General features: G+C 40.9%; 1 protein-coding gene across 1 annotated transcript in view; it reads left to right on the top strand.

The window, feature by feature from the left end:
- Window positions 1-26,769, top strand: part of LOC147684436 (extracellular calcium-sensing receptor-like) — an 89,755-nt gene that overhangs the window by 44,545 nt on the left and 18,441 nt on the right. The window contains exon 6 of the mRNA XM_086942309.1: window positions 6,916-7,039. Within this exon, the coding sequence (XP_086798435.1) occupies window positions 6,916-7,039 (124 nt within the window). The remainder of the gene's footprint in view (window positions 1-6,915; window positions 7,040-26,769) is intronic.

Genomic DNA, 26,769 nt, shown 5'->3' with positions numbered 1-26,769 from the left:
GCCCGGTCCTGATGGAATTCCGCCGGACCTTTACAAATATGATCCCGTTTTCTGGGCTCCAATTCTGGCTACCGTATTTAATGCTGCGGCCAGAGTAGGTTGTCCGGGAACGTGGGGATTATCAACCATAGTCCCTGTTTTTAAGAAAGGTGACAGGGGAAGTCCTCTTTGTTATCGACCAATATCCCTGATCGATTCAATGGTTAAAATTATGGGGAGAGTTTTACTTCAACGTTTAGTAAGCTGGGCGACTGATAATAATATTATGTCGACTTGCCAATATGGTTTCTGTGAAGGCCGCTCTACCATAACCCAATGCCTTAATTTGTTTCTTATTTTGAATAAATATACTGTTGTACAAAAAGGAGCAATTCACCTAGCCTTCATGGATCTGTCGTCAGCCTTCGACTGTGTCAACAGGGGAAGGCTGTGGCAGACCATGAGGGATAAAGGCGTTGACAGGGGGATTGTGGATTTCCTTGCGGACCTACATAATGACACAAGAGCCAATGTGAGGTTCTCAGCGAATGGGGAAACCACAGGCAAGTTTAGTACTAATAAAGGAGTACGGCAGGGGTGTATCTTGGCCCCACTTCTTTTTAACTTTTATATAAATGACCTAGAGTCTGAATTGCAAAAGATAAAATCAGATTGTCCTAGAGCTGGAGCGAGGGGCATTCCTTTACTTTTATACGCGGATGACGCAGTTTTAATATCACGAACAGAGAAGGGTCTCCAAGCACTGCTGAATGCTTTTAATAATTTTATGTTTGACAGGGACCTTATGGTCAATAATTCGAAATCTTACATTATGCATGTTGGCCGTCAACCAAAAAAGAAGTTCGTTTTTAAATTAAATGATGTTGTGATCCCTGTTACTAATACATTCTCATATTTGGGTGTTTTATTTGATACTAAGCTCAGTTGGGCTCCGCATCTGGCCAGAAAGAAGGGTGAAATGACCAGAGTGAATGCCTCGATTTTTAATTTTGCCAGTAAATTGGGGAAAAAGCAGATGGTGGCCATGATGCAACTATATAGCGCTAAATCCATATCCACCGCAGTATATGGCAGCGAGATATGGGGTTACACAAATGGTGAGCAAATACAAATAACCGAAAATAATTTCTTAAAGCGCCTGTTGTGTGTCCCAGGTAGTACTCCGAATTTAGCTGCACATGAAGAGCTTGGCTGTCAGTATATTTCAGATATTGTTGGCTTGAAACCACTGTTATGCTGGACAAAATTATGGCTAAGCCAGGATATTCCCTTAACCCACCAGATATTGGAAGATCTTGTTTCAATGGATTATGCCATGTGTGTACCCTGGCTCAAATATTTGAAGTCCCAATTTTTGAAGCTTGGGCGCCCAAACATGTTTGAAAATCCGGGGGATATAGTCAAGGGTGATGTTGCAGCAATTAAGAGGGCCTTTTTTATGAACCGTAGTGCCCTTAGAGATGAAGTTGAGCTTTTGAAACCAAATGTTAGAAAGTATATCATGTTGAGAACATGTGACACTATGGAATTGTACCTAACAGGCTCCTTTACTTCCCATGACAAGTTTTTGCTGACTCGATTTAGATTCAACATCTTTCATCACATTTTAATCAGACCAAAGCTGGACATTTTAAAAAAATCTGCAGCACCCTGTGGCTGCGACGGGAAGTCTCCACAGGACATGCTGCATTTTATATTTTTATGTACATTTTATGAGTACCCCCGTAGGCGGTATCTTGTTACTCTTTTAAGGAAATTAAATTTTAAACAAATTAGACCCGCCCTTGTATATTTACAGCTACTGCACTCTGATTGTGTTCTCCAGGTGTTAGAATATCTAAAATTATCTGTGAGAATAAGAAAATGCCTAGATGAATAACTGTGATTTTCTGCCTGAAGTACTTTTTTGCATTTTTGTATATGGGCTCGACTTGCACTTGCACTTTCTTCGTATCGATCTTGTCTACTCACTCTGTTAAGAAATTCATATGTCTTATGTACTTATTTTTTATTGACTTTGTAACTCTGTGATGTTTTTAAATGAAATGTATAATGTACTGTACTTTTATGGATTGCAATATATCCGAAATAAAGTCAATTTGAATTGAATTGAATTGACCACTGCTAACCAGTTCTACAGTGCTTGTGCTCGCTCACTAAAATGTGGTGGATATGGTACATTAAAACTACTTGTGAGTCCCTAGTAAAGTGGTACTACATGCACCAAGGGCCTGTAAATTAAATGCTACTAGTGGTCTCCAGCACCTATTGTGCCACCCACCTAAGTTGCCTTTTAAACATTTATCAGGCCTGCCATTGCAGTGTGTGTGTGTTCATTTTTAAACTGCTGCTTCAACCTGGCAAAATAAACCTTTTTAAGATTGGAGTTACCTTATTACATTTAATAGGCTGTAACTTCCAAATGGTAACAGGTAACTAGTTCATTTTAGTGTCGCTGGAATTGTAATGAAAAGTTCTCTCTTATGGTGAAGTCAGATTTCTGGTTACAATTTTGAAAATGCCATTTGTAGAGAGTTTATAACACACAATGACTCCTGTAGGAGCAACTCAAAACTCAGTTTTCTGTTTATCGGGATGCAGTAAAAATATCTGCTGAAAAGTTACAATTTATTTAATACACAATACATTAATATGATGAAATAAGGGTCAACTAAATTGCACTATCCCACTGCCAGATACGGATCACCAAGTATTGTTTTGGTGACCAGTGGCTGCGATCAATTCAAGCATTCCAACCATCACTTTTTTTGTACACTTTAGTGTGTCTCCCTAAGTGAGACAGGTATGCCCAGATGTGGGTCCTGTGCAAACTATGTCATTGCAACCAAGCTGTACCTGGCTGATGAGCCTAATACGAGGGTGAAACTGGTCCTGGGTTGCTTATGTTCTGGTTCAGGGAGGCTCTGGCTTGGCAGCTTGGGCTGGACTGTTCTGACTGGAGCAGGGTCAAGACTGATTTGCATATGGCTGGGGCCAAAGTGAGGTGACGTGGTTAGCAAAATAACAAAGGATTGGGATGCGTCTCGATTAATTAATTAGAAGTGACTGAGATCAATCCAAGCATTCCACCCGTCACCTTTTTGTAGCCATTAATGTTACATCATTGAACTTGTTGGGATTCGGCAAAATTAAAGAATTGCACAAAGAACAAGTTTCACAAATGAGCCCACCCTTTCAGCAGGAGAATGTTAGGTTGTTATGTTATGTAATTTGTAAAGCGCATCGCTGCCCCAGTAACGGGGCTGTCCAGTGCTAGTCCAGTCTGGAAAACAAATGCTGGAAAATGGCGCAGACCATATTGAGGGGAGAGAGTCTATCAGCCTGATTCATGAAGCCAGAATGGGCTTGCAAAGGGCCAGATTCTGAGAATCTGGCCCTTTGCGAGCTCTATTTTTGCATTTGGGATTCATCATCCCAAATGCAAAAATCGGTAATAGCGATTTCGCTATTTTGCGATGAATTACATTTAAGGAATCTCAATTTGAGATTCCTTAAATGCAATTCATCATCCATTTTAAAATTGCGAATTCGCAATTTCGGCCTGCTATTTACCGCGAGGTCAAACCTCGTGGTAAATAGCGAAAACTTAGAAAAATGCTTTTAGAAGCATTTTTCTAAGTTGCATGTTACACACACACATGTCCTTTGGACATGTGTGTGCGCAACACCAGTTCGTATTTACTGTTAAGGGGTGCTACAGGGTGTCCTTTGGACACCCTTTAAATCGCTATCTTATTTGGGATTAGCAAATTGCTAAACGCAAATAAGGAATATGTAGGAATCGCTTTTGTTTTTGCGATTCCTACATGAATGCCGTTTTGCGAGTCTGAAATAGCGATTCCTTATGATTCGCTATTTCAAACTCGCAAAACGGCACTATGATGAATCAGGCTGTATATAGAGAAAAGCCAGGTCTTCAATGATTGACTGCGAGTGGCTCTGAAGGATTAATATGAAGTAGAAGCGTGGTATGGGTGTAGTGTGGAGCTGGTGTTGCATTTAGGAATACATCGTCACAAATCTATCACTAAAACATATGATGGTAGTCGCAGTGTTTTACAGACGGAATATTTTCCATTATAATGACAACTACATTTGCAGAGACATATGATTTTACTAATAAAACGATATAACTCACAAATGATAATATGTGAAAATTGGATTTCAGTGAATATTTGTCATTTGAGAATCAACCGGTAAAGTGTATTGATTTTTATGAACTTTTTCTAATCTTTGTTTCCATCACTCTTTAGAATTAAAAAATAACTTTTCATTTCTGATTTCCTATTTATTGTTTTGAAATATTTGCATAGTTCATTCATAGGTATTTAAATATTGTTTTGTGTAAAAGAAAACAATTTACTACAGCCTTACTGTTTACATTAGCAGTTAGTAAAGAAAGTAAAAACTAGTTTCCAATTGAAAAGAATAGCAATTTGTCAGAACACTAGACAGACATTTGACACCTGTCTTTGAAAACACAGCCATTGTGATATGAAAAACTCAAAATGTAAAGTCCTCTTGTTCACATTTGGAATAGGGGTGGGCGGAACTCGCAGAAATTGACTCGGAGTGACATACAAACTCCACGAGATTCCGCAGACGTTCGCCAATGGACAGAAATAGTCATTTTGCGCTGTTCGTGCTGTGACTTAGTATCGGTACCGCGTACCATGCTCAGAAATGAGCATGAATTGCACAACCAGGTGCACCAGAGGACACAGCTACTCGAGTTGATTTTGCTGCTGCTTTTGATTGCGACCACCCAAAACCACCGGCATTGGAATCATTTGCCAGATGTTCTCTTAGCAATGGCAAATAGTGCTAGGGGATGCAAATATCTCGCAATAACTTACCGTTGTGGAGCTGTGCATGAGAAAAAATCCCACCGTGTGGCGATTGGAAGAATTTGGACGGAACTCCACATTCTGAGCGTAATGTGGAGTCACCAAGATTCTGCCACATCCACAGCTGGAATGCAATATTCCAACCAACCCTCATTTGGAACTTCAGAAAGGGTATTTAGGTGCACTTTAAGGGCTTGAAGGGTTATGGTTGATGGGCCCCCTCCCACCTCTGGGCCCCGGTGCATTGCACCGGCTACACCACTGGTAGTTGCACCCCTGGTTACTCTGTATTCATGAGATATTTCCTATAGTTCATCCCTCAGCAGCTCACTTGCAAATGTTGACTAGGGCTAATTGAGTAAAAGGAGTACCAGCAGTTCTGCTGGCCTTGCTACAGGACACACAGCTTTCTTATACAGAGCACCAGGCATCACTGCTTCAAGCTTCAAAACCATGCCCCCATCTCGAAATGGTATTCTGCATACTCGATCATTCGTTACTGTTCCAAGATGGCAGACCAGTGTGATGCTTTAATTTTCATCTTTTCTTTTTTTACTGAAGGACACCTTCCTGCACAAAAACAATCAATGGAGGTATTTGCCTCTTTCTGTGTGTTCTGCAGAGTGCAGCACACATAGGAAGAGGAAAGAAAGAGGAGAAATAAAGTCATTTCTCCTCGTTACACCCCCCCCCCCCCCTTGGGACATGCCCAGTTTTGACTCATTCCCAGATTTATGCAATGTGTACATCTTGGAATGTATCAAAACCCTTAGGTGTTTTGCGTGGGAACAACCAAAGTAACACCAATTACACACAGGGTGACTTTGTGTGGCCTCGTAGATATGGGTCTGCACTGTGCACCACCAGAGCTGATCCTCTGGCAGCACACAGGGTTTGTAAATAAGCTCCTCAGCCTGTGTCTCCTAAGCCACCATCTGTCCAAAGTCTCTCCTTCCTAGTGAGAAGTGACCTGTGTGTGTGCAGTGGACTTGAATGAGAGCACTACAGCCATCATGTTTTGTGAGTGCACTGTGGGGGGTGTGTCTGTGTGAATGGAATATTAACACTGTCTTTTGTGAGTGCAGGGTAAGTTGTCGACAGGTTGAACGTTGTGCCTGCGTGAGTGCTGCGTGAGTGATAGGCAGTCTACAAGTTGAAAGTTGTGCCTTTATGAGCGCAGAGTGAGGCATTTGTCGATCTGAGTGCAGTGTGAAGGATGTGCATTTGGAAGGGCATCGGTGTGAGTGTGGGGTCCCTGCAAGGCCCAAACCTATTGGCTTTGGTAATGCCTTTTAGAGTTATGGCTTTGAATTGTAGAAATGCAGTGCAGGACGTGGAAATATAATAGTGTGTGTATGAGAATTGTTGTGAGTTTGATATGGCAGATGTGGACTCTACCAAATGCGGTTGAGGAGTGTCGGGGGCAGCTGACAGATTGAAATGTCACTCCAGTGAGGGGGCCCAGTTACTTTCCTTGCCCTAGGGTCCATTTCAACCTAACTACACCACTGGATACAGTGGTTGTCTATTCAAAATATAGGTCTTGCTACCATATGTACATGTCAACCTAGTAATGCCATTCACATGGTAGTATAGTAACACACTGGCTGCGTTTGCCTATATGTAACCTGCTACTAACTAATGCCACAGCTGGCTGCATGTTCCGCCCATGTTTCTGGTTCACTCAAGCAAACACCCATTCATGTGGCTCCTTCTTCTCAATGACCCTCTGCAAGTACTGTGATGCGGCAAAAGGGCAGTATGAGCACTATATTTAAATACATGCTATCTAGGCACTCCAGTGGACATCCTGTTTCAAATGACACATTTGTTCTTGATCCTGGGGGTCACTAACTTGCCTTAGCTCAAATATCTATCCTTTTATTTATGTTACAATGTGATTGCATTCTCTCTCTCTCTCTCTTTCTGTCTTTGTGCTTCTCACTTGACCAGTTCTTCTTTTGCTCTCTCTTTCTCTAATCTACCCCCCACTTCTCTGTCTCAATGTCTCTCCCTCACACAGACTCCATTGCTCTCTCTCCCACAGGCCCCAAGGTCAGTCTGCAGTGAAACATGTCCCCTTGGACACAGGATATCCGCTGCCCCCGGACGTCCTAGCTGCTGTTTCCACTGTTTACCCTGCACTGATGGGAGCATCACTAATCAGACAAGTGAGTTCCATCCCTATATTTCCAAAACAGCACAAAGCAGTTGGAAAGCAGTTCCAAAATGTATCTATGAGTCATAAATTCATCTAAGGCAAAGAGTGGATAGCCCAGCAAGCCAATGAGATAGAATATAGAATTGAGGACCCAGAAATGCCAAAAATAAATGAATGTGTAGCAAGCAACAGCAAGGCAGCAATATTCACCTACATTGTGATACATGACATAAACTGCTGAGCTTGCTTCCTGGGGATTGGGTGTTTCTCTAATCCCAGAAAAGCCAGAACTGTCCAGTAAATTCTGATCATTCACGAAGAGATCCAGATTCGCTCTTCTTTTGTGATGCTCTCACTCAACCTGCACGAATGGTAATAAGAACTTTTCAAGCTTTTTTACACTTTATAGCTGACGGGGGATCACGCCAAAATGACTGTGCAAAACATAACGCTAATCCCCTGTTGATCTGTGCAAATTAGGCGTATAGTGGTGCGAGCAGCGCAAACACCATTAGGATTTCACAAAAGGTATATCTACTACCATACAGCAAAGTAACCTGGCATTCACCTAAAATTCGCAGGAGCCAACTATGAGTACGGATCAATCATTTGTTTTCCCTTCACAATGTACCTGTAATAGTCCCAAAAGAACACTTATATGAGAAATGCCCTGTTCAGTCATCTTCTCATCTGCATAGAGAGGAACGAGGCTGAAGACTTTATAAGATTATGAAACTGCACGGTGACTTCCAATATTATTATCATGAACGACAGGGGGTAATTTATTTCTTATAATAGATGGTCACACTATCTACTTTCCTATTCAACACTTAAATACTTGGTGCATAGCTCTTTCATTATGAAAGAGAGTACATGTTTGCAAACATTAAGAATAAAAATAGGTTCACTAGTGCAAAGTTAAACACACCATATTAGATTTAGTATAATACAAGTCAGTATTTTAATAAAATGTCACAGTAGCTTCAAATGAGTAGGAACATGAAGAAACATTTTAACTTTTCAATATTTACCTAAAGAGTGCAAAAAATGAACATGTTGCCATAAATATCTCCTTTCTGCTTGTCATGGTACAGCTAGAAAAACAGAGCAGAAGAAAGAAAATCTACAGTTAATTTTCATTCTTTTCTTTAATTATGCTCCATGACCTGCTCCGCCTGCCCCCTTTGCTGCTGGCTGTGGCAGCAGACATTATATATACATAGAAATTAGCCCTATATTGTAAATTAGCTCTTCTAAAATGGCTATTGGATTGGTTTAGACACTGAGTGTAACAGACCATAGAGTGATCCTGGCCTGTATGAGGGGAATGATAGTTTCATATTGTATAGGTTTTTAATTGTATGCAGGAATTCTTATTTGATATTTCACATACTAGATTTTATTTAAGTTTGACAGACCTTTAGACGAGCACGTTCGCATTCATTTTTATACATGTACTAGCAGCCCGTCCCGACGTTGTCCGGGTATGAATTGCTGCCGGCCAGTAGTATATTGTTTTGTAGGATTTCGTTTTGATAGCATCTCTTATCTGTGACAGGCCTGTGAAACGCTCCGATTCACAGTGCACTGCTGATGCACTTAAGGGTGCGCATTCAGTAGTGTTTGAACTCGAGTTTCCCTACTTTATTTTTACTTGCAATATTATATAGCGCGAATTCGACAACATGGCACAAGCACAATTTACATTACAGAAGAACACATTAATTTGTGGTAGGCACGGGGAGACAAAGCGATTTGCCTGGAATCACAGGATGTTGAGCTGATGCCGAGATTCGAACGTAGGTCCCAAGCTCTAAAGTTTGCAATTCTAGAACTTGTGGCGGGAGGTGTGTCTAAAAGTGTATGTCGGTGCTGGCCATCAATGAGAGAGACCTGTGCATTTTTCAAATGGGTGGTGAAAAAATATGAGTATGTTGCTGGAGATGTGGGCCGCCTTGCCACCAATGTACTTACCGGGGGAGGGTAAACACCCATTATTTCGCAACTTTCTTTCCGCATACCATCACTCCGCATACTTTCATTACGAAAGTACCATGACTCCGCAATGCCATTATAACTCATGGCATTACATTTTATATGCTTTTACCACGCATACATTTACAACGAAATTCTTTGTTAATGCATGAATGGTAAAAGCATGTGTTTTTTTATGTTTGGAAAAGGTAAGTATGGGTATAGGGGTATCTGTTTTGGGGTACTGAGGTATATGTTTTGGGGTGTTTGGGTATTTCAAGGGTTCAGATATAGTTTTGGGTTATGGGGTACAGGGGTAGTTTTAGGGTTTAGGGATAGGTATGGGTTTTGGGGTACAGGGGTATTTTTAGGGTTCAGGGCTATGTTTGGGTTTTGGGGTATAGGGGTATCTTTAGGGTTCAGGGGTAGGTTTGGGTTTTGGGGTACAGGGGTATTTTAAGGGTTCAGGGCTAGGTTTGGGTTTTGGGGTACAGGGGTATTTTTAGGGTTCAGGGCTAGGTTTGGGTTTGGGGGTACAGGGGTATTTTAGGGTTCAGGGGTAGGTTTGGGTTTCGGGGTACAGGGTTATTTTTAGGGTTCAGGGCTAGGTTTGAGTTTTGGGGTACAGGGGTATTTTTAGGGTTCAGGGATAGGTTTGGGTTTTGGGATACAGGGGTATTTTAAGGGTTCAGGGCTAGGTTTGGGTTTTGTGGTACAGGGGTATTTTTAGGGTTTAGGGATAGGTTTGGGTTTTGGGGTACAGGGTATATTTAAAGGGTTAAGATGGGTTAGTGTTTAAGGGTGTTGGGGTATTTTAAGGAGTAAGGGTGGGTTATGATTATGGGGTGCAGGGGTATTTAAAGGGAGCAGGGTGGGATTAGCACACAATATGAGACATGGCATGAAGGGCGGAACGTACCACACGCCCCCAGTGTTTGTCACGCCCCCAGCACACACCCACAGCACAACGCAGACACGCCCACAAGGGACTACTTTGCTGGCACGGTTCTTTTACCTTTTAAATGTATATGGTGGGCGTCTGCATAGCCTATGTCCTTCTGCTGCAACTGCCCTTTCCAGTGCTCTATTGGGTGTTGTGATTGGTGCTGTGGTTACTGAGATTACCCGCCTCAAAGGTTTGGGCTCTCTCTTTATTATATTAGTATGGATTTATTGTTGCTTGTGATGTGTCTTTCTATAGTACATTTGCCGAAACAAATATATACATTGCTATTTGCACAAGTATCTAGAGAAAGCAATTCCAAGGTAGAGGTACATAAAGAACCCTGAATTGAGGTTTTTGTCCTCTTCTCTTGTTTTTCTTTTTCTTACTTGAGCATTTGTTATTTTGGACTATAGCCTATCGGTTTTGGGCATGTAATTTGCTAATAGTGTTAGTATTAGGTTTATTTTGGTATTGTAATTTTTGCACAAATTGTGTGTTACTTGTAGAACCGCTTTCTAAATATTTGTGTGTGTTTTTATTGTAGTACTTTTTAATCATGTATATACAGTCAGTTTGTTTGTGCTATGTCACTATGTACTTTAGTTTAAGGATCTTTTTCTTCCAATGCACTTTATTTTGTAACTTGGAAGTTTTAGCTATGTGATATGTACATACTGCTGTTAATTGTGATAGCTGTGCGTTATTTTCAACTTTTATGGCCATATGGTCAAAATAAAGTTTATATATATATATATATATATGTATATATGTATATATATATATATATATATATATATATATTACCTACTGGCGGTCGCCAGTAGGTATATATAGTTAGGATTTTTTCCCTATGGGATTTCTGAAAATTCTATGTCTAATAACTTTGGCGTTTGTGGACGGAATCGGCTGAAATTTTCAGGAAAATGGCACATTTTGTTTCTGAGCAGCTCCTGGAAATTTGGGGGGGTTTCGTCAAGGGGGGGCTGAGAAAAAAGGGGGGTCCCAAAACGCGTTTTTAACATTGAGTTTTCCATAGGGCGGTTGGACTCACTTTTAGCTCGAACGGCTGAATGGATTTGCACGAAACTTGGCAAAATTGTAGGGACTGTTAGCCCGATGTGCCTTTGCTAGGTCTCAATATATGTGCTTCAGTGGATTTTGAGAAATTAACGTTTAAATCAAGATATATATCTGTAACAGCGCTCCGGGCAGCGATCCGGTTCGCGTACTTTTCGCTTATCGGAACTTTGCGAAGCGAAGCTGATTGGCTCTCCGGCGTCTGTCAACATTCTAAACAGTCCGGTGCGGCCGCCATCTTGTCTCTCGGTAGGATCGAGAGACAAGAGGAGGCCAAAACAAAGGAGGAAATGAAGGAAAGGGGGCAAGGTAGACCCCTTCTGACCCCCTAGGATTGATGAGGGGATATTATAGAGCCACGCTGGGCCCAAAAAAAAAAAAAAAAAATCCGTTTTTTTCGCCGTAGAGACGCGTCTTGGTACGCGAACCGGGCAGCTAACCGGGAAGCTAACCGGCAGTGTAACGGGAGTCTGACGAGTAGCTGATTGGCTGTCAACATTGTAAACAGTTCGGAGCGGCCGCCATCTTGTCTCTCGGTAGGATCGAGAGACAAGAGGAGGCCAAAACAAAGGGGGAAATGAAGGAAAGGGGCAAGGTAGACCCCTTCTGACCCCCTAGGATTGATGAGGGGATATTATAGAGCCACGCTGGGCCCAAAAAAAAAAAAAAAAAAATTCCGATTTTTTTCGCCGTAGAGACGCGTCTTGGTATGCGAACCGGGCAGCTAACCGGCAGTGTAACGGGAGTCTGAGGAGAAGCTGATTGGCTGTTATCTTTGTAAACAGTCTGGAGCGGCCGCCATCTTGTCTCTCTGTGGGATCGAGAGACAAGAGGTGGAAAAAAGGTGTAAATGAATGAAAGGGGTAAGGCAGACCCCTCCTGAACCCCTAGGATTGATGAGGGGGTTATTAAAGTTCCCTGGGGGGTGAAAAAAAAATGCGATTTTTCGCGGTAAAGGTGCTTCCTGGTACGTTAACCGGGCAGCTAACCGGCAGCGTAACGGGAGTCCGACATATTGTGTTTTTTGAACGTTTGTGATATGTGCACGTGTGGATTTTGTCTAATTAAGGTTAAAAAAATATATATATATCTTTAAGCGTGTTTTGGCGCGCTTACGTTTTGGGTTTGGTTTGCGCTGCAGAGACGATACGTCACGGTTATGCGATGCATCATGAGGCGTCTCACGGGCTACGTGATACGTCACTTAATAAAGAATATATTTTACAGCTATAGATATTAGCTTTTAAAAAACCAATGAAATTCACAGAAAAAACCATAGGTTATAGACCATATATAGTTAGGAATTTGCATTTACAAAACCTTGAAAATTCACTGAAAAAACCATAGGTTATAGACCATATATAGTTAGGGATTAGCATTTAAAAAACCTTATTTTATTTGCACAAAACCATTGAAATTCCATATATAGTTAGTTGCACTAACTATATATCGCGGACCCGCAATCCACTGCTAATGATGTCACATATTACATCATTCATGACATGGTCAGTGACATCACTGATGACATCACTGATGACATCTCAAATGACATCACTGATAACATCACTGATGACATCTCAAATGACATCACTGATGACATCACTGACATCTCATTTAACATTACTGATTACATCACTGATGATATCATTTATGTGATAATACATCTTCAGACTCAAATATAACCTTAGATACACTCAGTGTAAACAGGCACTCACAGACTGTCACACATCCATGGAGTTACTCACACACCTAGTCAGTCATGCAAAGAATCAATCACACCTCCATTTCCTCAACTATACAGTGATACACACCTTACTTATTCAAACATATACTAACACATATTTACTCTCTTATACAATCACTGATACAAGTTCACAATGATTCATACAGCCACTCTCACATTCACTGGCTCTTATGTTCAGTTATTTGTATATGTCAACTCTCACATGGAGTGTGTTTTACATATGTACTTACTTTGACATGTAGAACTGAGATATCCATTCACTCACCAATATACTCATGCACACAGTCAACTGTCCATACAGCTGTTTCTACATGCACTTTTGAAGCCATACACCTAGGGAATCAACTGCTCACACATCTATGCACAGAGTTATACACCTCCCAGCCACCCACACACATACTCAGTCTCCCATACAAATACTTGGGCAACCATTCAATAACCCATATAGTTACTGATATAGCTACTGATTTAAACATGCAGCAGTTTACAGAAGAACATAAATAATGATTGCCAAATTAAGACACTTTAATCACTAACCCATGCACTCAGTGAGACACATTTAATCATTCTCTCATACAGTCAGTCATGCACCTACTAAATCCTTCATCCAGACACTTATACATCCACTCATTCTTCAATATGTAAGACATATTTTAACTTTACAGAAACATACAGTCACTGGGTGTTGTCATCAGTGATGTCATCAGTGATGTCATTTGAGATGTCATCAGTGATGTCATCAGTGATGTCACTGACCATGTCATGAATGATGTAATATGTGACATCATTAGCAGTGGATTGCGGGTCCGCGATATATAGTTAGTGCAACTAACTATATATGGAATTTCAATGGTTTTGTGCAAATAAAATAAGGTTTTTTAAATGCTAATCCCTAACTATATATGGTCTATAACCTATGGTTTTTTCAGTGAATATATATATATATATATATATATATATATATACATATATATATATATATTGGCGAAACAATGGGTTCTTCTGAGATCAGTCCCGTTGTCAGTTGGCGCACTGCCGGCAGAGCCCAATCCGGTCAGAAATTTTTCAAAATTCAGCAATCAAGAAAGAATGCGCACTCAGAGTTGAAGTTGATAATCACCAGTTTAATCCATGATACCGCTACGCGTTTCGACACCCGGCGGTGTTTTGATCACACAATACTTACTCCCGGTCGCTAGAAGGTAGTTATAATTAGAATGTAGTTTCCATAGAAAGAGCGTTTTTTCATTTGCTAATGACTTTGGCGTCAGTTGATAAATCCTCGCAAAATATGCAAAACTAGTTCACTGCTTAGTTTAGCTGCTGTCTTGAAAGTTTCGGGGTGATCCGTCAAGCGAGAGGCGAGAAACAGGAGGGGTCCCAAAACGCGTTTCCCTATGTAAATTTTCATAGGAACTTTAGACACGGAATTACTCCAAATTTGGCAGAAAGATAGATGACTGTTCAGGGAAGTGCCTTTTAGTAATTTGGTGTACATTCATTCAGTAGTTGTGGAGTTATTTAAAGATATTTTCAATCGTATATATAGGGACACAGAGGTTCTGTGGCTCTGATGCGGGGCTACATGAACCCACGCGGCAGGAGAAGTGCTCTAATTGGCTGTGTGCAAGCTGTGGAAAATGTTGCAGCCACCACTTTTTGAAGCAGAGCCAGTCTCGGGGATTGTTTTAAATGAAAATAAGCACAGAAAGGTTCAGGGTTGGAGTACCTTGACCCCATGGGTGTATTGTAGGGGTCTCTTACAGATCCCTTTGAGTTTTAGAATGGCGGGATCATTTTTTTTCCCCTCCATAATAAATTAAAAAAATTAAATTGTGCCACCATTTTATGAAGCGGGAGCTGGTCCTTGGGAATAAATCGAAATGTTAAAAAGTATAGAAGGAGGGGAAAAGATCTGGGGTGCATGGGCACTGTATGGAGGCTAATGAACAGTGTCATTAGGAGTGTTTCAAACTGCCTAGGGATTGTGTTTTAATGATGTATCCTCTGAGAAGGAGGCTGGTAACAGCCAGTAATTGCGATAAGATATTCGCTCTGTATTGTGCTACCTGTGACTAATGTTTATCCTGATGTGTCAATACGAACATGATGATTATCTGAAGCTTGTTTTCATGCTTAATAAAAATATATATTTTTAAAAGTATAGAAGGGGTTGTGGTGGGGTACCCTGACCCCATAACTGTATTGTAGGGGTTTCTGAAGCATCCCTTGTGATTTACAAATTGCCATAAACTGTTTTTTCCATGTGCAGGAAGTCGCGAACCTGTTGCGGCACTCAGCGCAGCTCCCCGTGTAACATTGTGTTGGAATCGTGAACCTCGGTTAAATAAATAAAAAATATATATTCAAACAATAATTTACACAGTAATGCATGCACTCACAGTCACACAGACATTCACACATCCACTCACAGACCCACTCAGAGACTCACACACTTACTCTAAGAACCACTCAGTCACTCACCCACTCAGAAACCCACTCACAGACTCATGCAACTACTCCCAAACCTACTGATACACACACACTCACTCACAGACCCACTCAGTCACTCATGCACCCACTCACACACACAGTCAAAGAACCTATCAGACTGTCACTCTCCCACTCAGAGACCCACTTAGAGACTCACACACCCACTCACAGACCCACTGAGACACTCATGCATCCACGGACAGACTCACAGAGACATTCATGCACTCACTTACAGATTCACTCAGAGACTAATACACCCTCTCACAGACCCACTGAGACACTCAAAGACCCAATTAGAAACTCATGCATCCACTCACAGACACAGACAAACACTGATGCACCAACTCACATTCTCACTCAGAGACTCGTACACCCACTCCCAGACCCACTCAAAGACTCATACTTCCACTCACAAACCCACTCAAAAACTCATACATCCTCTGACAGACCCACTCAAAGAATGACGCCCTCATTCCCAGACCCACTCACAGACTCATCCACCTGCTCACAGAAACAGACAGTCACTCACCCACTCAAAGACCCACTCAGAGACATATACAGCCACTCACAGACTCACTAAGACACTCACAAATTCTCTCACAGACACACTCAGAGACTCATGCAGCTACTCACCGACCCATTCAGAGACTCACACACTCACTCACAGACCCACACAGACACTTACTTATCCACTCACAGACCCACTCAGAGACTAATACATACACTCACAAGCCCACTCAGAGACTCATACACTCACTCACAGACCCACTCAGAACCTCATGTATTTACAGACCCACTGAGAGACTCATCCACCCACTCACAGAAGCACTCAGACACTCATGCACTCACTTTCAGACCAACTCAGACACTCATGCACGCAGTCACATACTCAGATACTCTTGCACCCACTCACAGATTCTTGCCACTACTCACATATTCACTCAGGAACTGATATATGTACTTATAGACCTACTCAAACTTGGACATCCACTTATTCACAGAGTTAGACATGGACAAAATTAGTCACAAAGTGTTTGTAATATGTATAATATGAAAATAATAGTTATACATTTTAATGTACATTGAATTTGTGCTTTTGATTTGTGAAGCTGCGACGGAGTCGCAACTCTGGAAAATATTTTTTTAAGTTAAAGGATTTAAAATAAGTATTATTTAGTAATGGGCAATAGGGTGTCTAAGAGGGTAGCATTTGTTTTCATTGTAAATGTGTGTCAACTACATATAAGACTGGATGCAGAGTTTCAGGTTGCTGAGAAGCACCGTGTTGCCTTCATCTGTAAAGTGTAGTCCATCACTTCTATAAATTCCATGCATGTCAAAATTTAGATTGTTGTTGTAGTTGGAGTCCATGTTATGATCTCTGTGGAATGCAGAAATAGCTTTATTAACATATTTCCTGACTTTGTCAATCTGTGGAGAGAATTGATTTGACCACTTCCATTTCTGCCTTTGGCATATGTTGGAGTACACCAAGACAGTGCAAGGGAAAAGTGCCATTAATTGGCCAAAAGATTCCTTCATTGTGATTTCCAAACCAACCCCAGTACGAGTGCCTAATTCATTGCCACCACTGTGGACTATTAAGAGATCTGGATGCTCGCAATCTGCAATACTCTTAACCAAATGCAGCAATTGCTGATACTTTAACCCTTTCTGGTCAATCTATTTAATACCCACATTACGCAAACCCAAGTCCCTGTCAATACCACACTTTCTAGCAGACTCTCTGACCCAGAAGACATAGCTGTGACCCGCAATCGACACTCTAACAATTTTCAAGGAAGGAGCAGCGGCATTCAGGAGAAGGCTGCAGCTCAATAAAAGAGTTGGTTGAAGGGCAGTTAAAATGGGGGAGTGGAGTTGATGTCACAAAATCAGGTATTTGATTGGGTGGTGTAAATAATTTGATCCCTAAAAATAGGTTGTATTTTAATTAGTAATGAGAGTGCGTCTGTGATTGGCCTCATTTAAATGTTTCACAAGTTATTCTATTGTGGATAAGCTTACCTTTACAAGCACTCAGCCATACCTGCTACTGTGTAATTGGAAGCTGGTATGTTGTGGTTGAAAAGTGTATGACATTTTGACTTACAGTTACAGTAAAATATTTCAAAACAGGTTGCTATGGAAACTGAAGCAAACCAGTGTTGGGGAAATGCCCCATAGAGGCTGTGGATTGATTTTTGAAACTATACTAGTTTAGAGGTACCATGTAGTTCAAAAATACATTTTCTAACTCACTGCTGTGACTAGATCGGAAATGCAATAAAAAAAACGTACTATTATTATTGTAAATGCTGTAACAGACTTCCGTACAGAGTTATAACTCCATAGCGGAGTTACACGGGGGCGTGCAGGGCGTCGTGATAGAGTTGCGACTCCACCCACAGGCACTATCAGATTTGGCTTTTTATCAAGAGGGCAATAAAGGTTTAAAAAAACTGAGCAATGAAAAGTAGTAAAACAATTGGAAAGAATGAACGGAATGTTTTTATTTGCTAAGTATATGAGTATCAGTGGAAGAAGAGGGAAAAATTGCCATTACTGGTTCTTTTTTCCAGAGAGAGATACTAATCATTTTCTCGGAGGAGAAATCTGAAGTGAAACATTGCAAATATTTAAGAATCGACAAAGCAAATTAATAGGTATGTTAATAATGAAAAGACCCATAATGTATATATATGTATATACACACACACACACACATATATACATAGACTATTATAAGTGATACTTTTAAAGTACAAGATTTTAAATACTAGTTATATAATGTATGAAATACATGTAAATTATTTGAAATGTTTGTTTATAGATGAAGTGAAGTGGATGTGGAACTAGTCGACTATTTGACAAGTGATTGATATATACAAGTGACGACAATCATAGATAGGCATTTGTATAATGAAAGAGTCAGCAGCAATAAAACGTCTGTTCTCAATTGTGTATTGCGAATTAGATGATTGAAAAGTTTGTAAATGGTTTAGTGAATACTTTTATGTCCTAAACATAGTTTGGGTACCTTATCTGCAATTGATATATTTAATTTATTTGTAAAGTTGTACTTTAGCGGGTACTTATAGTAGGATCTGGTAATATAGTGCATGTGTATGAAGCGTTACTGCTTGCATGTCTCAGGCCGGGAAACATCATTTCCCCGCATGTGTTACTTCATGTGCCATTACCCCACATTTTTTACACCGCAAAATCTTTTATAATGCAGGGCTTTACACCGCAAGCTATTACAACGCATTCCCCAAAGTAATGCCCCGGGGGAGTTAGAATAGTAAATTGCGTTGTAATGGGGAATGCGTTGTAATGGATTGCATTGTAAAGCCCTGCGCTGTAAAAGATTTAGCATTGTAAAAACTGTGGGGTAATGGGACGCGGAGTAAAAGTGTGCAGGGTAAAGTGTCCTATTCCTCAAGCTTCGTACATTTGAGCCTGTGCATTCAGTTCTACTGCTAGGTCGACTTGGTATTTAAAACTGCTTCACAAGCCCTAACCTGCTGTGTTACTACTTAAACGTCACCACTAAGGTAGCCTGTAGCTAGGCCATAGGGTAAACTACTATGTGCATAAAAGCAAAGACATGTGGTTAGAGGTACGTACACACTTTCAGACGCATATGCTGACTTTTACATCCAGTGTTCTATTTTGAGGACAATCTTATGTAAGCAAATATGAAAGGGTAGAGCTACTCATACATCCTCTCACACAGTGTTTCAAGCATCTACACCTTCACTCACATGCACAGACACAACACTTATGTATCTAGCACTAATGGAAGCAGTGAGACACTCAATTAAAAAAAAAGAAACAATCAATGCCAGTCCTTACATATATATTTACAGAGGCATACAGTCACAAACAGAGCCTGCAATGTAGTAAAAAACTTACTTACATATAGAAACAGACCCCCTACAAGGGGACTGAAACACTCCTTCAGATAGCTAGTAAAGGACTGGCACTAGCAAATGAACCATCCAGAGAAGTAGCCCTTCAAACTTGTCTCAGGCCTGGTATACTTGAGCCTGTGCAATCAGTTGCACTGTTAGACTGTCGTGATATTTAAAACCCCTTGACAGGTCTTGAGCTGCTGTTCTACTACTGAGAGGCCGGCTTGCTATTTAAAACTGTTTCACAAGCCTTAACCTGCTGTTCTACTACTTAAAAGCCACCTCCAAAGTAGCCTGTAGCTAGCCCAAAGAGAAACTGCTCTGCGGATAAAACCAAAGACATGTAGTAAGGGGTTTATGAGAGGAACATGCACACTTTCAGGCTCATATGCTGACCTATACATCCAGTATTCTACATTGAGTACAATCACATATAAGCTACAAAGACATCCTCTCAGAAAGTGTTTCACGCATCTAAACCTTAACTCCCATGCACAGACACAATTCTTATGTACATAGCGCTAATGGAGGCAGTGGCACTTACTTAAATAACTCATTAATGAGTGACACACCCGAGAAACAATCCAAGCAACCCTTACAAATACATTTACAGAGCCCAACAGTCACAAATAGAGCACGCAATGTACTAAGAGACTTTACTACATTTAGAAAAAAACCTATCTAGGAACTAAGACATTTATTGAAGACAAGTAGTAAAGCTCTGACACTACCAAGTGAACCATCCAGACAAGTAGCCCTTTCAACATGTCTCAAGCCTAGTACACTTGACCTGTGCATGCACTTCTACTTCTAGACCATATTTGTATTTAAAACCCCTTGAGAAGCCTTTACCTGCTGCCGTACTACTCAAAGGTCACCCCTAAGGTAGCCTGTAGCTAGGCCATAGGCTAAACTGCTATGTGCATAAAATCATAGAGGTGTAGTTAGACGTTTCAGCCAGCAACATGCACACTTTCAGGCGCATATGTTGACTTATAGATTCAGTGTTCTGCTTTGAGTTGAATCTCATTTAAGCACTTGTGAAAGGGCAGAACTACTATGACACAAGCATCTACACATTCAGTCATATGCACAGACAAAACAGTTATGTATCTACTACTAATGGAAGCAATTGGACATTCCCATAAATTGTCCAGATAACTAACCTTTTAAACATAACTTTTACTATTAGATCTCTATGAGTACAGTTTTACTGCTAACCCGTCTTCACATTCTTAATTCTTTGTAAACTCAAAACCTTTTATGGAGTATATACAAATGATTCGTAAAATAAGCTGTAAATAGGCTATAGCACCACAAAGGTATAAAATAGTAAAATAATGTTATATCTATAATTTTAGTTGATTTCATTACAGAACATAGTATTGAAATTCTATTTTCTTTTCAGATATCTAGTTCACTTGAAACAAAGACTTAAAGATGACAAGAAGGAAATGGAAGAGAAGAGTACAAAAACAGTACTACTTCAGCGAGACTCAAAAGAAAAAATGTATGATGGACACAATATTCTGGGAGAAACAAAAATCTACTGGTAAGAGAACTAATCAGTTTCTTAAAACAGTATAAAAAAAAATGAAACATTCGGTAAATGATGAGAAGAAAAAGACAACTTTGATATCAAGTCAGAAATTAAAAGGAATAGCTCATGTTCACTTCAATCTACAAAGAATGGTAAAATAGCAAGTGGTCTAACAGCAAGGCATAAACAGTACAAAGATATAAGTAGAAAATGTTTAGACTTAGGGTAATACTTAGGGTAATACAAAATTTAGTAAAAACATAAAGCAGTATAAAAGAAGATCAGCAGCCTATAAGCCTATAAGCAAAAGCAACACATAGAAATTATAGTAGATAAAGCATATACGTTAGTATGAAAACTGTTTATCTTAATAATGAACAGAATGAAAATACTGGGTAAAATAGTACTGTCTATGAAGAAGAAAAGCCAGTAAAAAGGCTTGTTAATAGAAGAAACTTTTGTAACATCTTTACCGATGAATGGAAGCAAACTTCCAGCACTGAGACTTTCTTTAATGAAGAAAGCTATTTACAAGAGAACACAGTGCATGACGTTGAAACAACTGCTCAATGTTATGAGGTCAAGGATATTAGTCCCATTCCAAAAGAGGAGATGGTTCCTAGAAATGTTGAGGAAGTAATAGCTGAAGAAGTACAGGGAAGACATAGGCAGGCTCCTGTGTATAAGTGGATTGTAGTACTATCTGTAGTATCTGGCAAGAACCAATTGATATTTGCATATTTTTTACGTGATTTCCATATAGAAGTATCAAACAGAAGATTGCTATTTTTAGATCCATGTAAACTCTAAAGTATAGTAACTTTAAGGGACATTTTCTCGCTTGTCTATCAAGGAAAGTGTGCCAAAACACCTTTCATCATTTTAGAATGTTAGCGGTTCACTACTCTGAAGTATGAAAGTCAGTTAAGAGACTTTACTATGTAAAAATCCCTGCACTATATTTAGGAGAAATTAATACAGCTCATTTGCATGGTAGCCGACATACAAAAAGTTTGTGGTGATGTTCAGTTTCACTTTTTTGATCCTGAACAGGGGCGTAGGAAACTGGTGACTAGATATCTGCAGGTGTAGTGGAACAGGACAGAGAGATTACTATTGATAACTTTGTAGAGGAGATCGCAAAGTTTAGCACAGTTTCCTCTGAAAAACCAAACTGTGTTTTTATTTGATGTCAACGCACTGACTACAATAGTCAAACTAGGAATGTTGATTTATATTAAAAGCGTTGATTGGCAACAATTTAAAGTTTATTTATTTATAACTACTTGACAACCAATTTATATGAGACTACAGTTACAACAAATTAGAAGAAAACAAAATGCCATGTAAAGCAGTACATAACAACTTAGAGTTGGTACCTATTCCTCAGGAACTAACAGATTTAAATGTTTGAGTCTTTTCGAATCCAATCTTTATTCCCATTCCAGTACATATTTCGTATGGAGCCTAAGACAGGGAAGCTCCCACCAACTGACTTACAAAAAGGCCTTAACTAAAGAGTTGTGTGCTTACCTTTAGGATTCAAACAGAGTATTAAAACTATTGGTTCAGACAGAGAGGATCATGATTCACTGGTTCTTTTGGTAAATGTTGTTCCTATAAAGAATAAAATTAATCTGTCAAGATTTAGTATATATTAGTAAAGTTAGAAATGCAACATTATACCTGGTACAAAATGATGTTTATTATAAAAATGTTGATGTTCTTGAATATACAACATATCTATAGGAAGTGGGCAAATTGAAAAAGTGGATAAATCCAGATCAGAGGAGACTTATGAAAATTACAGCATTCATCTTCTGCATTCAAAAGAAGTAATTGGTGATACCATTGAATTATTTCTAATGGAAGAAGCAAAAGGAGTTCCCATGAGTACATAGGAATGTTTTTAAGAAGTTTGCTGTTTTCCACAACTGCTCCCCACTGGACAAGGCGGATGATTTGATGACCGACCTGTACAGATCCCAGCATCTGAATACTGGTCAACAAGATTGTACTCAGAAGATCCAAGATCTCAGCAGTACATTCTCTATATATTTCATCTTCTGTTTGACAGTGATTTTTCTGGACTTTCATATGTGGTGAAACATATATTGAAAACAGGACTTCATCTACAAAATCTTTCTGCAAGAGAATTCATGGACAAAGTTCAAGGAAGGGATGAAAATTTGGAATGTAGCCAAATCAATGTGGTTGCATGACAACGAGGCACCAATGTTATGTTATAAAAAATGTATACAGCACTCGTACACCAAAAGGTTTCATGTCGCTACCTCTAGAGTATGCCGGGACCATTGGGTGGAGTTATTCGTGAGCCTGTACAAACAGCCATTTTCCTGAAACTCAGAAGATCAGTACATAACCAAATCTCCAGCTGGAAATAATTCCACAGTCTTGGGGCCAGGGATGTTAATGTTAATGTTAAAAAGGTTTTCTAAAGCGCTCGTACACCGGTTGGCTTTATGGCGCTGATTCTAGGAGAGGCTGTAACTGGGAAGGTCACAGTTTATTCAAAGGCCTGAGTATAAAGCCAAGTTTTAAGAGATTTTCTGAATTTCAGTAAATTAGTGCTAGACCTGATTTCCAAAGGAATCGAATTCCAGAATCTTGGGGCCAAAATAGCAAACCTACAACCCCCTAGTCGCTTCAGTTTAAAAGCGGGGATTGTCAGGAGTTGGAGATGGGCTGAGCGAAGGTTGCATGATGGGGAATAGCGTGATATAAGGCTATTTACTAAACCTGGGCCGTGGCCGTGAAGAGATTTGAATAATAGACAACCAACTTTAAAGGCACAGCGCTGTGAATGGGAAGCCAATGCAGCTTCTTTATGAGAGGGGAAGCCTGATGCCATCTAGGTTGATGGTGAATCAGTCTAGCTGCCTGGTTTTGAACCATCTGCAGGTGCTTTGAGGGACCGTTAGGGAGTCCAAGGTAGATTGCATTGGAGTAGTCAATGTGAGAGAGGACCATGGCTATCACAACTTGTATTAGAGCTGCTTGGGTAAGTAACATACTTAATTTTATGATCCTGCGTAGCTGGAAAAAGCAGGAGGAGATCACTGAGCCTACCTGTGATTTCAAGGATAGATCATGGGATATAATGACCCCAAGGCTCTTAGCCGAAGTAGAGGGAATAGAAGGGAGACCTAGCTCATTAGGCCAATAGTGTGGGCCCCAGGGATTCTTGTTGCCACACGTCAGAACCAATTCAGTTTTTCCTGGATTCAGTTTCAGATGATTACAGTTCATCCAATAGCAGATATATCGCATGGTGGACTGGAAGTCGGAGATTGATTGAGGTGAGTTATCGATCGTGAAAAGCAGTTGGAGGTCATCAGCGTAGTTAAAAGTGACCACATTCCTTTACTTTAAAGACTTAATCAGTAGCAAAAGGTAAAGGTTGAACAAGTGTGGGGAAAGAAAGGAGTCCTGTGGTACCACACACATAGTTTTCACCTTGGGGGCCATAAACTGACCCAGACAGACTGCCTGGGAGCGATCTGCTAAGAAGGAACAGATCCAACCAAGAGCAGTGCCCTGAATGCCAGCATCCTTGACACGGTCCGCCAGAATCCCATGGTCGACTGTGTCAAAGGGGGTCAACAGATCTATTAGCACCAAGGCCTGGGGAATGCCTTTATCAGCCTTCTCCCGAAGGGAATCCAGAACAGCTGTAATTACTGTTTCTGTGGAGTGGCAGGACTAAAGCCCGCTTGATGAGGGTCAGAGTACCTGGTTCTAGGAAGTTGGATGGGCATTTAGCCACGTGGGCCTCAAGTACCTTGGCTAAATAAGGGAGCATTGAAATTGGGCGGTAGTTAGACAGAGTTTTGGGGTCTGCCCCAGGTTTCTTCTAGAGGGAGATCACAGTGGCCTCTTTGATGGCCTGTGGTATGCAGCCCTGACTCAGAGAGTTATTCAGTAAAGCAAGGCCAGGGCCTGGGAGAGGGATGCGAACCTACACCTTCCCTGACGTTGTAACTTGAAGGCAGGGGTGGTCAGTAGCTGGAGGTGTACTGAGCGCAGGTTGCGGGAGGCGGTGTACCTTGATGGCAGTTAATAAATGTGGGGCTCCGACTATGTATAGACTTAAAGATTAGGCATCCCGTCTTAAATGCTGTGCGTTGGGAGATATGGAGCCATTGTAGTTTTTTTAAAAGAGGTCTGGCAGATTGGCATCTGATTTGATTTGATTTGATTTGTAGTTTTATAAAGCGCGCATATGCCCGTGGGCGTCTTAGCGCTAATCAGAGGACACGGGAGCGGTGCTAATGGAGGAATGGATTATTGTTAGTTAAAAAGCCAGGTTTTTGTCATTTTTCTAAAAGACAGCAAGGAGGTAGAATTTTTAATGATCTGGGGGAGTTGATTCCAATTCTTAGCAGCATGTAGTAAGAAACGTCTGCCACCCCACCTCACTTGTTTGAAGCAGGGAACCTGAATTAGTTTGGCTTGGGATGAGCGCAATTCTCTTGTTGGAACATACGGTTTCAGGTGTGTTCTGAGAAAGAGAGATCCAGAGCCTTGTAGCACCTTAAATGTTAGGCATAGTGATTTAAATGTAATCCTTTTTCGCTATGGGGAGCCAGTGTAGAGATTTCAGGTGATGAGACATGCGTTCAGACCTTGGGATGTTTAGTAGCAGCCTAGCTGCTGAATTTTGCAGGCGTTGCAGTTTCGCCAAATGCTGGGTCTGCATACCGGCAAACGCTCGGATGCTTGATTCCGTTCTGGGAAGGACATGGCTTTTGTAGTTCGGACTGGACTGTTCCATGGGGCACAGGGTCAGAGCTGATTTGCATATCGCCATTGTCTAACCCAGGGTGGTGTGGAGTGCAAAAAAACGATGGATTTGAGCCCAGATCTTTTGACTGGGTTGAATGTGTGACATTGATCCACATTCGGTCCATCATCTGTTTTGTTTGCAATTACCGGCAAACAAGGCATTCCCATAGTCAAGTCTCGATAAGGCTAATGTGGTAACCACTGGTTTCCTTGAATCCAGAGGGATATAGGATATTAGTTTCCTAATCATTTTCAGTGTATACCACAGTGTTGATGATAATTTATTGGGTTGCTGGTGGATTAGTCTCGCTGCTTGGTACTGAACCATATGAAGTCGCTTGATTAGGAAAAGTGGCATGCTAGGTAGATTGAGTTGGCGTAGTCTAAGTGTGATAGTACTGTGGCTATCACGACCTGTATCAGCAATGCATGAGTGAGTAGGCGGCTGATCTTTCTAATTTTTCGTAACTGAAAGAAACAGGTTGAGACCACTGCACCAACTTGAGATCTTAATGATAGGTCGTTGTTTATGGTGACCCTTAGGCTCTTGACAGTGGTAGAGGGTTCGGGGGGAAATCCAAGTTCCGCAGGCCAGTAGTGTGGGCCCCAGAAGATCTGACTGCTCCCTGTCAGAACTAGTTTGGTCTTGCCTGGATTGAGTTTTAAATAGTTTTGGTCCATCCAATGGCAAATATGGAGTAATGTAGACTGGAATTCCAGGACTGAGTTAAGGGAGTTATCTATGGTGAATGTTAACTGTAAGTCATCGGCATAGTTGAAGGTGGTCACCCTCCGTTCCTTCAGGGACTGAAACCGAGGTAAGAGGTACAGATTAAACAGATGGAGGATAGTGATGATCCCTGTGGGACCCCACATGCAGTAGTTAGCTTGGGTGCAGTGAATGGGGCTAAGCGTACCGCTTGAGTACGGCCTTCGAGAAAAGAGCTAATCCAGCTGAAGGCTTAGCCCTGGATGGCGGCCTGCCTGACACGGTCCATCAAAACGTTGTGATCGACTGTGTCAAATGCGGCCGAAAGATCTAAAAGCACCAGGGCCTGAGGAGTGCCTCTGTCAGCTTTATCTCGTAAGGCTTCCCGTACTGCTAAAATCACTGTCTCCGTACTATGAGCGGGACGGAATCCCGCTTGGTCTGTGAATGCTTTAGGGACATGGCCCTGTGAGAGGGACTTATTCAGGAAGGTCATGATGGCACACGGCAAGGCGGAGAGGGTATCTTTTAATA

Source organism: Lissotriton vulgaris, chromosome 10, assembly GCF_964263255.1.
Source record: "Lissotriton vulgaris chromosome 10, aLisVul1.2, whole genome shotgun sequence".
In the NCBI taxonomy this organism is placed as follows: Eukaryota; Metazoa; Chordata; class Amphibia; order Caudata; family Salamandridae; genus Lissotriton; species Lissotriton vulgaris.
The sequence above is the reverse complement of the archived record's forward strand: the minus strand, read 5'-3'. Positions and strand labels throughout refer to the sequence as shown.